Below are 12,837 nucleotides of genomic sequence, written 5' to 3'. Positions count from 1 at the left end.
TATATATTCGAGAGAGAGAGAGAGATTTTTTTTTTTTATATATATATATATATATATATTTTCTGTGGTCGCAGAGCCACCCAGGCTGGTATCTCTGAAAAGAAGATGAAAACAAAACCGAATTGATACGCTGCCTTGTCAGACTTGTGCGATTTGTGCTTTTGGCATTGGGTTTGTTACTCCAAAAGTCACTTCATGGTTGGTATTTTGCTTCATTTTCCAAGCAGCTGGTGACACGAGGCTTTGCGAAGAGCAGAAGGGCTGTTAATGTGGGTGCGTGGCTCGAGAAACGCAGGCAGATGAGGACCACTAAAATGAGAACACAAAATGGATCCCTTTGGGGAGTCTTTTTCTTTCGTTCTTGAATCTTGGTATTTCAAAACAATCTCAGGGTTTTGAAACAGAAGGATTGTGATATTTACTGTTTGGGGTTGGCAATACTGGATAAAGGAGATAAAGGGGCCCATGACGGAGCACACGAGCTATTTGTGATCTATTGTGCAACAACTGTCGGTGAACCTGTGTCTTTGTGTGTTTAAAGTGTATTTCCTGACATTTACTGGCAATTTTAAAGGGATTTACTCTTTGCTATTTCATAATCCCTTGGTTCAGAGCAAATTTGCAGATTTTGAAGATCAGAAGAGACCATTAATGCCATAGGCTGAGTCTCTGGATAGCTCAAGCCACCTAACTTCATCCTCTCCTGTACTGAGCCCAATACTTTGTGTTCAGCTACAGCATGTCTTCTGTAAAGGTGGAAAGATCAACCACTAACCCAGTGGTTTGTTCCAAGATCTGATCATTATCACTATTTAAAAGAAAATGGGTAATTTATTTCTCATTTTTCTTTGTCTGCCTTTGGCTGAAAGAAGAATTTATGCCCAAACATTCATATAAAAGCAAAGATTTCCTTAGCCCTTCCAAAATAAAGCAAATGTAGGCTAGATATATATTGCAGTGAATCTGTGTGGCTTTACAGAGAAAATAGCATCCTTCTCGTGGTTTGATGCTATGCTCTGCAAGGCAGCTTGCATGCATTTGTAAAGTCGTTTGAGCTGTATTAAGGTCAATATCATAACTTGAACATAATTTCTTTTAGTGGCTTTTCTTCTTTATAGACATGTCTTCAGCCTTTTGAAATCTGATGTCCCAAGCAAAATTAAACCGGCACAGAAAAGTGGAGCGGGAAGGGAGGGTTGTGCACTTCAGGGGGAAAAAAGAAGAAAAGGCGTTTAACTGGAAATGCGTGTGACAAATGGGAGTGGGCCTGGCTTGACCCCTTCCGGCTATTAAAAGGCAATATTGCAAGATAATTTGGGAAAATATTGTAGCTAGAGAGAGGGTATGAACCAAATGGTTCATACTGAGTCAGTAATTTGAGTGCTGTAGTTTTGTAATATGCTGGTAACCCAAACCGTGGATCCCACCACTCCTAAATTTTTGGGCCTGTCTTTTATCACGGTATCAAACAGCCTATGTGACACGTGGGGGAGAAAATCCTTTTCAGAGCTATAAAACCATCTTCTGTTGTAAGGAGCTTGATTGTTTTTGGCAAGGCTTTCAAAGAAAACAGTGTCGAGATTCTCTCGATGAATAGGAACATTAATATATTAGGTATGTATTATGTAAATCCATACTTCAGTGGAGTGCTAGATAAGATAAACGGGAGCAAAGAGCAGGCTTTGAAGGCTGTCGGTGAGATTTTTGCGTGCGTGTACTGTGCCTCTTGAAAGCTCGGTGCAGAGCTCACAGCCCACGGAGAGGTTGAGGTCCTGCAGGCCCCTCCTGCTCCTGGGCCACTCGAGGGGCTGCTGCAGCATCACCAACTAAATTTTGTCAGCCTTGCTCAGGCCACAGTACTACAGCGTTTTCCCTGGAAAACCTCTTCTGTCCCCGTTTTCTTGCGAGGGAGAACTTTCTTCGCGGTGTCAGTGCAGATGGAGGAAAGCTCCTCGGTGGCAGAACCGGGCTGTGCCCGCCAGACCCTGCATGGCACCGAGGGCCCAAGGCACAGACGGCCGGGTTACAGCAAACCCGATTTGTGTGCTGAAGCAAATATTTGGGGAGGGTCCAGCTTGGCCCTTGCAAACACATCTAAATACTTCAGGATCGCTGACAATGAATTGTCGAGATAGAGACTTGAGAGCAGATAAGGCCCGGGACTCGTGCATTGTATACAAATACACGGCCTGACCCTCGCGTCTCACGTGAGGCGGCAGCAAGAGGGATGTTGGAGCAACTCCCTGGCGCATTTCCATTTTCACGTCATATCCTTGTGCAAGACAGGACCGACACGGCGGCCACGTGCTTCACCTTCTCTTGCGCTGCTCCGTCTCTTGACGAGCCCCGCTGTTGCTCCACATATATGTCGCTTAAGATGTCTTTCAGACGCCTTTCCCAGTTCCACGCCCAGGCCGCTCCAGTACCAACCCATCAGAGCAGCGTCTTGGCTCGTGTTCAGAAGACGCAAGCCCACGCGTGCCGCCTTCACGGCCGCTCTTCTGCTCAGCATGGCCTTCCCTGCCGCCCCACGGTGCCGGTGGCCAGCCACGCACCTGCCCCGCCAGCGCCCATGTTCGTCGTCGGGGGCTTCACACTCCCGGCTTTGAAGGTGATGCCAAAAGCTATCGTGTGGCTCATAAAATGGTTTGGTCTAGACGTAGAAAAAAAGGTATTATTTTTTTTCTTCTTTCACTTTTCATTTGGATGCTGAGCACTTTCAACCAGGTTATTGAGCTAGTTTGTGACCAGAAATCAATCCAGGCTGAAAAAATGTAGGTGTACCTGTTTACATTATAAACCACAAATGTTTGCATCCTGCAACAAACATCTGGGAAGTGTCCCGACCAGACATTACAAATGTGTTAACTACCCCGTGTTAACCGGTAATCAGTTTGGGGCTAAAAACTCAAGTGTGGACCTTTCCTCTGAGACTGCTGTTTATAACGGGGCTTTCATTTAGATCCTGACCTAGAAGCATAATTAAACCGTGGCACATTCTTGACTTTCAAAACAAACTTCTGGGAGCTCGCCAGCACGGAGCACAGACCCAGATTTTACCGGGGTGGCAATGGGGCGGCGATGTACCACCTCTTTCATGAACTGTTGTTGACAGTGAAAATGCCTGCCCGGTAGAAATTGTGAATTATACAGACAGTCCTTTAAGGCTGTGCTAATAAACACACGAAAGGATTTGAGGGAACTCTATGAAAATACTGGTCTATTGAAATCCTTCTCAATGCCACCAGTTGGGGAGAAGGTGTATTATTCGGGGCTGGAATTTCTAATAATTAACGTGCGTCTTTCGTAATTAAGATGCTGCTTTTCATTTTTGCAGTCCAAGTTTGCTCCAGTTTCTCCATCAATACTGGACTGTGTCAGCAGGCAGTGGGAAACCATAGCCATGACCTGCTGGAGCTGCTTTGGTGGAGCCGGGGGCTTTGGGTTTTCCAAGCACATGCTGAGGAAGGGCAGTAGATGGTGCTGTTATTCTCTTTTTTGAGGGCAGAGATGACGGGCTGAAGGCAGAGGCACAACTACGGCTTTACACAAGGCGTTACCAGTCCCCAGTGCCCCCAAATCATAAATCAGGCTCCTTCAACTCGTGGGATTTGGCCTTCAGAAAATCTTCAGATTAAATCAAAAGGCGTCCTTTTCTACAGCTTGTGCATTTTGATCTTTCAGAGGAGATTTGGAGGTCACATTTTCAAGCTTTTTGTCGCAATCATGTCATTTGAAATCCATCTTCTTTCTTTTTTTTTTTTCCCCCCTTTGTAATAATGCAAAGTGGAATCCTCTAATCATTTCAGGAGCCAGCAAGATTTAGGGGAACTAAATTAAATTAAGGAGAAACACCAGGATTGTGAAACTTGGCAGTAGTACAGAAGCTGGTTTCAAAACAGACTGGACTTTAAGTTTGTTGGCAAATCAAATGCATCTGACCCTGAGTGACTTGGTACGGGTCCGTGACCATGGAGCTTCCTACCCTGTGGGTCACCAAGGCGCGCGCTTGAGGGTTGACCCTCCTAGCCTACATCGGTCTGGATACCCGATTTCCTGAACAGCAGCAAATGCTGTATCACGATGACATTTATCAGCTAATTTTTTTAAATGACCTGAGTATTTACGAGGCGTGATTCTTCTCAGTGGCATTGGAGAGGGCAGAACTGAGCCCCCGTTGGATTTCACTTTTATTTGTCTCTTTTGCAAAATGACAGTCTAAGTCCAGCCTTTAGCAAACATTTCTTAATGGGGCAGCAATGATTGCGCGGGTTGGACAACGCGGTGTCGGTGAAGGTGGCCGGTATGTGAAAGCAGGCAGGGGATGTGGCAGCTCTCCCTGCCCTTAACCTCCTCCTGCCTCGGGGTGGGCTTGGCCAATGCCTCCAGCTCCCTCCCCGCGACTCGCGGCCCCTCTCGTGGCGTTTTCTCCAGCAGCAGCTGATGGTGCTAAAAATAGTCTTGAACAGGGTAGTGGTGGTTCAGCTTTGGACTTTCCAGAAGTTTACGGGTATTCTGGCCTCGTGACTCCAGTTTAGGCCACCTGATGCTCAGCACGTAACTTTGCTCCGATTTCCCCGTTCGGTGGGGAACGATCCGAGATAACGTGCGGATAACAATCAGCGGGCTGAACACGGCTCACTTTCTTATTTTAGGATTGCTGCAGACATGGTCATTAACGGCTCTAAGAAATACAATAGGCAGCGCCTGGTCCTTCCCTGCTGCATGTCCCCTCTCCAGAAGAGCTGCTGCCAAATCCTCCCTGTGGTGGAAAAGCGAAGCTGTTCCTATATAAAATCCCGCTGTAGGTCTGAGGGGGCAGCGGTGGTTTGGCGCTGGGCTGTGCATCAGAATGAGCGTGCAACCACGCACGCGTTGGACATCAAACTGCTCCGCAAGAGCGTTCTTGTTTGTAGCACGTCAGGAAGACCAGGAGAGATTCTCTACGCTCGCCAGCGGAGCAGCCCGGCGCGCCGGGGCCGCATCCTGCGCGGCCGAGGAGCAGTCCCGGCGGCGCGGGGTCCGTGCCGGCGAAGGGCAGTGCTGCTTGCCGGGCTGTCGCCGCGCCCCGGCGGTAACGCTGGGCTAATGGAACGCGTTGTAGAGACTAATTAAAGTTGTGCTGGGCCAAGGGGAGTTGTATGGGGTAAGCGGGAGTGTAAGGGCAGGCTACAGGTCCTCTCCCCACTCCAATAAATAGTTATTTTGCATTAAATAACATGTAGGATAAATGACTTCCATGAGTCTCAGAGCAGAAACCGGAGCTGCTTCCCTACTCTCTCCCCAAACCTGCCCTGTGTACCAGATAGAAACGTGTGCTCTCAACAGGCTCCTCTTCCCCCAAACCAGACCTTACTGTCCCCCTTGGACACGCACTTCCACAGACAACAGGAAAAAAAGTTAAAACGGGAACGTTTTTTCTGTGGTGTTTTTTTTTGTTTGTGGGTTTTGGGGTGGTTTTTTTTTGACAGAAGCGATACCCTTTGGCCTGGATCATGATGACTGGTCATGCTGAATGAGGAAGAGCTGCTTTCAATTTTAAATTATTGCCATGTAATGAGCAGGTTTCCATGTAGTTGTGTCCTGCAGATACAAAGGTACAAGGGGCAACATCCAGTTCCTGCCCCTTTTCCCATTCCAGGAGTAGTCTTAAAGAGCTTATTCTCTTAAAATGACAAGACTGAATGAATAAAACACAATTCCTGTTTTAATATTGCAAGGTTCCGAAATATCACAGTTAACATTTAAATCTGGGCTAGAACAAGTGTTACTGCAAATGTTTTATCTTTCCATAGACTATATCAGCGCTGCATTCCTTGTTCATCACAGATCTGGTCCAGCTGAGATGCTAAGGTGGTGAAAATGTTGTAAGATCAGTCAGTTTCCAAGAATGCGGGGCAAAATTCACTAGTAACATAAACTTAATTGTTTCAGATAATCTATATAAAGAAAAACCTCAGTCCATGGTGGGAATTTAGAGTCTTACTGAAAGGAAAAGCTGAGCCCGACAGGGATAGCTGTTGCATGGTGTATTCAATAATTGCATTTATGAATAAACGATTAATTATTACCAATGAATCTCTTGCATATTATTGACAAAGGCACAAAAGCTGCTTTTTGGCGCTGCTGACTTACCCATTGTCAAGTGTGAACTGAGCAATTGTAGTGGCTGCTCCCTTAAGAAATTGTCCAAGATTCAGCCTTATTTGTGTGCCCTGGCTTGCATCTATTAACAGTACAATCTTTTTGTTATGAAAATGCAAACATGAGTAGCCTGAGGGGTCTTGTAAATGCAAATATAAAGCTATAATTTCAATTTCCCTTTAAGTACAAAAAAGGATTTTTTTTTGTTTGTTTGCTGTTAAAACGGCAAGTGTCTTTTTTAAATTTTCTCGCTTTAAATGCAAAATTGAATTCAACCCAGGGAATTTCAGTGGGGATCATACTCAATGAGCAGATTTGGGGATGCATGGAGGCTGAAGCCGGCTGCTGAAAACCGTGGGCTCCGCTCGCAAGGGCCCGGCTCTGAAGGGTGCAGGGAGGGGTGGATGCCTGGCCCTGCAGCGGAGGCGGCAAGCTGGGCTGGGCAGCGTGCCCGCAGCTGGCATGGGGCTGGCCCCCTCGGCTGGGGGAGAATTCCCACGTGAAGATTCTTTCCGCTCGCTTCAGGCATCCGAGGAGCCTAAATTAGGCACCCGCACCTCTGCCTAATTTAGGGGAAAGAGAGAGAGACTTCGAGACATGTTCTCCAGCTTGGCCCCTGGGTGGGTGACCATCACCGCAGGGCACCGTTTTGGGCCAAAACTGATGGTTTTGTGCTCGGTGCCATGCGGTGATACTGGGCAAAAGAGAACCAGCTCCCCAAAAGTAAGGTGGGAGATGACATCTGAGTGTCGCTGAGGCATAATGAAAGAATTGGAGGAAAATCCAAGGTCTGTTTTCCCCTTTCTTTTTACACCGCACATATGAAAGTAAAATATGAAAACAGTCACTTTGCTTTCTTCCTCCCAGGCTGGCCCCAATATGCCCAGGTATGTGTCTAAACAGATTCCTGGAAAACCTGCCCTTGCCGACACGCTCGGGTTATAGTCTGCAGCTCTGCGAAAAGCAGCAGGGAAGCATGTCCTTGCTGGGGGGTCCTACCTGTCCTCCCTCCCCACCTGCTTGCCTGCCTGCCTCCGCAGGCAGGAGAAACACCAGGGACCCAGCAGGATATGCTCCTCGGCACAGGATTTGGCCCGGCGGTGGTTTGCCAGCACACAGACGGAAGGCTGAGGTCAGATACAAGACCAAAAAAAAGAAGAAAAGTGGTTAGATGCTGTCCTGAGCAGTTTCCTTTGGTACCACGCACTTGTTCCCACCGGCCGTGCCCCCGGCCGTCCTGCTCGGAGCTGCTAGCATTGCCATCCCACCAGCGGGGATTCCTGGGAAACCTTTCGTTTACTTCCTTGGTGATTTTTAATTAGACCAAAGGGGCGATTAACCTACATAATAATCCCTCACCCAACTCCGAACACTCTCGTTACCCTCGTTTTATGGAGGTGGCGTTGCTGGTGCAGGAGGGCAAAGCTGGTACAGTTCGGTGGTGGTACCCGGCGGGCGGGCAGCTTGGCCAAACCCATCCGTCAGCCCTGAGCAGGCAGGGCAGGATCCGGCCCTGCCATGGAGGCCCCAGCGGGGTCTGCCAGACCTGGGGGTCCAGGGGTCCCCCACACACACTGTGTCCTCTCGAAAAGGGTCTGTCTCAGCACATGGAGCAGAGCCGGAGGGCAGGAAGAAAAGCCAGAAGAAAAAAGTTTAAAGTTATTTGTTACGAGTTTTCTCCCCTTCACACCGTTACCACCTTTCGGGAGTCCTCCAGCCTTGGATCGGCTGGTTGTTTTCCTTCCTCCCCCCTCTCCCATTGCTCTCCCCTCTTTGGTTTGTGAACGCTAGAGGCTCCCTCCTTCTGGTCTGCGAAAAAACTTTAGTTCCTGACTCTTTTTTTTTTTTTTTTTTTTACTTCCCTCAGGAAAAAAATGTGGAGTTAATTATCTATGTAAAATGTCAGATGCAGGAAAGGGGCTGTGCTTACTTGGATATCCCATCCGAGGCGAAGTGACTGATTCCCCCCCCCCCTTTTTTTTTATTTTTTTCCTAAGGGGTGGAAAGGGCCTCGCGAAATAAAAGTGCAGAAACAAGCCGGTGGCTCCCAGAGCGGCCGGGGCGGGCGCGGCGGGAGCCCCTAGCGCAGCGCGGAGCAGAGCGCGGAGCGCCGCCGAGCCCACCTGCCCCCAGAGCCAGGACCAGCCCGGCTCCTCGCTCCGCACCTTTCCCCCCGCGTACTGAGATCTTGATACATATACATATATTTTTATCCCTCCTCTCGGCTTTTTCTCCAGGACTTTTCCACCGCCTTGGGACACCCGCAAACTTCTCCCTCGCTCCCCCTTCCCTCCCGCCCCTCCTTTGCTGGTGGTTTTGTGCTTGTTTTGTTTTGCCTTTTTTTTTTTTTTTCCTTCTTCTTGGGAAGACCCGCCTGCTTTTCGCCGCCCGTGCCCCACCGGAGAGGCCGGGAGCGGCTGCGGCAGCGCGGGCAGCACCTCCCCGGCGCACCGCGTGCGGGCTCGGCCCGGCGCGGCTCGGCCCGGCTCGGCGCGGCACGGCCCGGCTCGGCTCGGCGCGGCTCGGGCGCTCGCCCCCGATAATGCAGAGCTACAAGTACGATAAGGCGATCCCGCCGGAGAGCAAGAATGGGGGCAGCCCGGCGCTGAACAACAACCCGGCCAAGAGCAGCAGCAAGAAAGCCCTGCTCATCTGCCTCGACTTCCTCTGCCTCGTCATGGGTGAGCAGCCGCGGGGGCTCCGCGGGGCTCCGCGCCCCCTCTCTCCGCTCCTCTCCCCTCCAAGCCCACCCCCCAGCCCCCTGGGCTCCCGCTTTGGGAGAGTTTCGCGGAGGGAGGGCGGGCAGAGCTCGGCCGTGCCCCGGCCGCGCCGCTTCCCAAACAAAAGCGGGGCGCGGAGCGGGGCCGCCGGCCGCGGCGAGCCGGGGAGCGGGCAGCGGCGCGGGCCGGGCCGGGCTGGGGGGCGCCTCCCACCGGGGTCGCAGCGGGGCCGCCGGCTGCCGCGCCGAGAGGTGGGCACAGCACCCCTCGCCCCCGAGTACCCGTGGTTGTTGTTACTGTGTTTGTCCATAGTTTCCGCCCCGGCCGGAGGGCGGGGGGGAGGGGGGGGCAGCCCGGCCCCCGGCTGGGGGCACTGTGGGCTCGGGGATGCGCCCGGCCCCGCGCCCGCGGAGGTGCCCCCGGGCCTGCCCGCAGCCGGGCGCGGGGCCGCGGCACCCCGGGAGGCGCCGGGGCCGGCTCCAGGTGGAGGCAGTGCTCCACGGGCGCAGCAAACAGCCCGGCTCGGGTTTTGCTTAATAATGAAGAAAAAAAAAAGTGTGCGTGTGGGGGAAGCTCTTGCCACTCATGTCACTTCGTGCTGCTCGGATGTCGGTTTTACCAGCGGGTCTGTCTTTCTTCCCTCTCCCCTTCTTGCACCCAGCGCAGGCATCTCGCTAAACTCATTTCTTTAAACGATCGCTTTGAAGTGCTCGCAGGCACTGGCAGAGCTCTTCGCTTGCCGGCCTGCTTGGCTCTTGGAGACGGTGTGGCATGTAAGGAAACTGTCAACAGGCTGTCTCAAAAAGATTTTTGCATGCCAAAACATCAACCGTTCAATTATGGCTGCAACGCTGAATATTTAATTGACAGACGCAGGCAGGGGAAATCAACTGGCTTCCAACAAAGAGATTAATAACACAACAGCACGTGAGTTTAATACTCCAGACACCACAGTCTTTAAACAATTGTTTCTGCTTAGAGCACATTTTTTTTTAAAGACTGTCAGTTTGATTTAATTTTTATGTAGTTTATTGATCATCTGGTGTATATTACGAGGCACTAATACATTAAGAAGAGAGGCAGGGTTTTCTTTATATTCCCACAAGAATAGAGGCCAGTGCAGAAAGCTTCATCTTCTTGTATCTGGAAAAAATAAAAATACTTGATATCCCGTATATGAAACTAATATAAGTGGAAACATAACTAGCTTGACTTTACCTCACTTCTTGAAACGGAAGGTTGGGTTCCTAGTAAAACAGCTCCTAGGAGTCAGAACTTTTAAACTTTTATTTACGTGAGTTTTCTTAACTTCAGGCACTCCTGAGTAAGTGTCGTTTGAATGGGTAAAGGGTTTTTCTTCCCGTCTCTAGACTAAGGGTCCTAAATGAAAAAGCAGTTAGTTGACATGTGTTATTCTACTTGTGATAGTTTGGGTAAACAGAACTTAGCAAGCATCACTGGAAGGTATTGTTGATGGGGAATAATGTGATACAGCAAAAACTGTTATTGTTGCTTTGTTTCACATTACTACAGGTGGAAATCAGAAAGTAAACACTAGAGTTGTTTTGTTTGTTTTTTGGGGGGGGGGTTGGTGTGAGGAACATTTACAAGTAAGAGCATGAGTTCAACAGCTGAAGGAAATTTTAGACCTGGCTGATCACGGGCAGGTGAAGAGCCACGGGTGGGACGTGGTAAGGGAGGTGATTATAGGATGGATAGTCCATGATGTGTGTTTGGGGATAGGCTTTTCAAATGCACCCAGACCAGTAGTATCAGACCTGCTGGTGGATGACGGGGTGTGTGTTGCTGTGGAAGCCAGCTGCCCCACTTGCAGGAGGCTTGGCTTGGTCTTCTGTCTGCCTTTTTCTAGGGAAGACTAAAAGCTTCTAGTTTCTGAGCATTTGATTCTCAGTGTTCTTCCTTCCTGATTTTGTCAAAAAACCCCACTTTGAAGGTGGGGGAAAAAAAAAGGTACTGTAGCTGAAGCCTGTAAGAGAAACCTGGACAGATAAGTTGATCGGTATTTACACGTTCAGTAAAAAAAACCCAGTGTCCTATGTAAGATAATGAGAAGCAGAGTTGGGTGAAATTGCTTGTTTCAAGGTGGATGTGCTCAATAGAGTTCTTCTGCTGGTGCATGTAGGCACATGGCCAGTGGCTGCCAATGCAGTTAAACTGAGTTATGCCTCTTGAGCAGCTGCCCAAAGGCATTCAGAGCAGCAGGGAAACAGAAGGCTTTCTCTCATCTGAGGACCACTTTAGGAAATACTAAGACTGGTCACTTGATTTTTGCAGAGGTCTCTTGATGGTGCCTTAGCTTCTCCTGCAGGTGCTGCTGTAATTCTGACCTGAATCGGTTTTCTGATGGGGGGAGCGGTAAATGAAAAGAATAAACTATGGCTGAAATGTCATTCAGAAATGACACGCATCAGCTCTCTGTGAGGTGGTAGATGTGTAGAAACCCTTCTTTGTTTACATACAAATTTAAACAAATTACCCAGAAGACAATTATCATGAACATCTAGAAGTCAGAGGAAGTAAAGCAGAACTATCAGGAGCTTCCTTCAGCTTAGATTTGGCGCAAGTCGTTAGAAAGATCCACTTTGTCTTTCATCATTAAGTACAATGGTTATCTTGATAGTAAATGCACAAGGGGAAGATTTGAATCTTTGTTCCTTGGTGATCACACGGAGCAAAGCTGTTGAGCCATTGGCAGAAATGTGTTGCTGGTATAGTAGGTTGGATGAAGATCTGCTGAACCAGACCCCCTGTTTCTCCCGCATTTCCATCTTGTGTTGGGTTGGCGGGGAGCTGAATATTTTGGAATACCCCACACCTCTAATGATAATGAGTACACTTGGCACTGACAAATCCCTGGTTTCTTGTGTGAACAAGAGGTTTCATCACTGACACTGTGAACTTCCCAGAAATTTCATGTCGGTGCTTAACTCAGTAAAAGAGGCAGAAAAGAACTGAGTGTGCATTTATTAAAGCAGGTCATCCGAGGGGGGAAAATAACTTTCTCCATCTGCTTCCTCCTCTTGGGAGGGCTCTGTTTAGAGAATTAGAAGATGCTTCCTGAAATTGTTAGGGCCGCAGGCGAGCCTGGTGGCGTGGAAGAGTCCCCGCTGCCCCATCCCTGTCTTGCTGGTCACTGTGATGCATCTGAAAATGTGATTGAGGAGGTCAGCCGGGGGGGGCTGAAGTTGCCCCCGCTAAGCTGGTGGGTGGCTTCATGTTGGAGAGCTTTGGGGAACTCTGAGCAGCAAAATAAGAGGTGTGATGGGAGGACCTCACTCCGCTTTCATCTGATCATCCTTAGCCCCTTTGCCAGGAGCTTCTTACACCTCCTGACCAGACCACAGAGCTGTTGTTGGGGGCTGTTGTGACCCATGGGGCAGCTTTCCCCCGTGCCATGGGGTTTTGGTGCCTGCATGCAGCACTACATGGAGCTGCTGCAACCAGCCACCACCTTTCTGCAGGAGACACGGGCCAGGTGGGGAAAAAGCCTCCTGCCCGGACCCTTGAGGTGGGATATTTTGGAGGCTGGCCCCACAGATGTAGCATCTAGGGTTAAATTTACTCCTCTCAGACCTGCTGGTTTTTCCCTCGGCAGGGACTCCCTGCATCCGGCAGGCTCGGAGCAGCCACGGGCGCGAAGCCGAGCGTTGAATTTCGGAAGAGGGGAAGGCTGTGTCAACAAGGCCAGTAGGGCAGATTAGGGTCTTCGGTAGCTTGTACTTGTGCAGCTTGCGCGGGTAGAACATCTTCCAAAAAGTTCAGCTTGTGCTATAGAGGGATCTCATCTGGCGTACCTGCTTCCTAGGCTCGTGGAAATCGGGTTTATGGGAGCACATGTTCCAGGCTGGTGAGATGTAAACTGCACGTAATTTACTGCCCTTCTTATTTTCTGCCTCTAATTTAATTTTCTCTCTTCTGTCAATCCCCGTTAATCTGTACAACACAAGTTTTA

The 12,837-nt window shown here is 49.6% G+C and overlaps 1 protein-coding gene across 1 annotated transcript in view; it reads left to right on the top strand.

Annotated features, from left to right (window-relative positions):
- Positions 1 to 7,751: 7,751 nt before the first annotated feature.
- PLPP3 (phospholipid phosphatase 3) overlaps positions 7,752 to 12,837 on the top strand; it is a 45,184-nt gene continuing 40,098 nt past the window's right edge. Inside the window, exon 1 of the mRNA XM_082002823.1 lies at positions 7,752 to 8,825. Coding sequence (XP_081858949.1) covers positions 8,687 to 8,825 — 139 coding nt within the window. The 5' untranslated portion in view covers positions 7,752 to 8,686. The remainder of the gene's footprint in view (positions 8,826 to 12,837) is intronic.

Source organism: Phaethon aethereus, assembly GCF_964289735.1.
Source record: "Phaethon aethereus genome assembly, chromosome: 8".
Taxonomy (NCBI): Eukaryota; Metazoa; Chordata; class Aves; order Phaethontiformes; family Phaethontidae; genus Phaethon; species Phaethon aethereus.
This window is presented reverse-complemented; position numbering and strand designations above follow the sequence as displayed.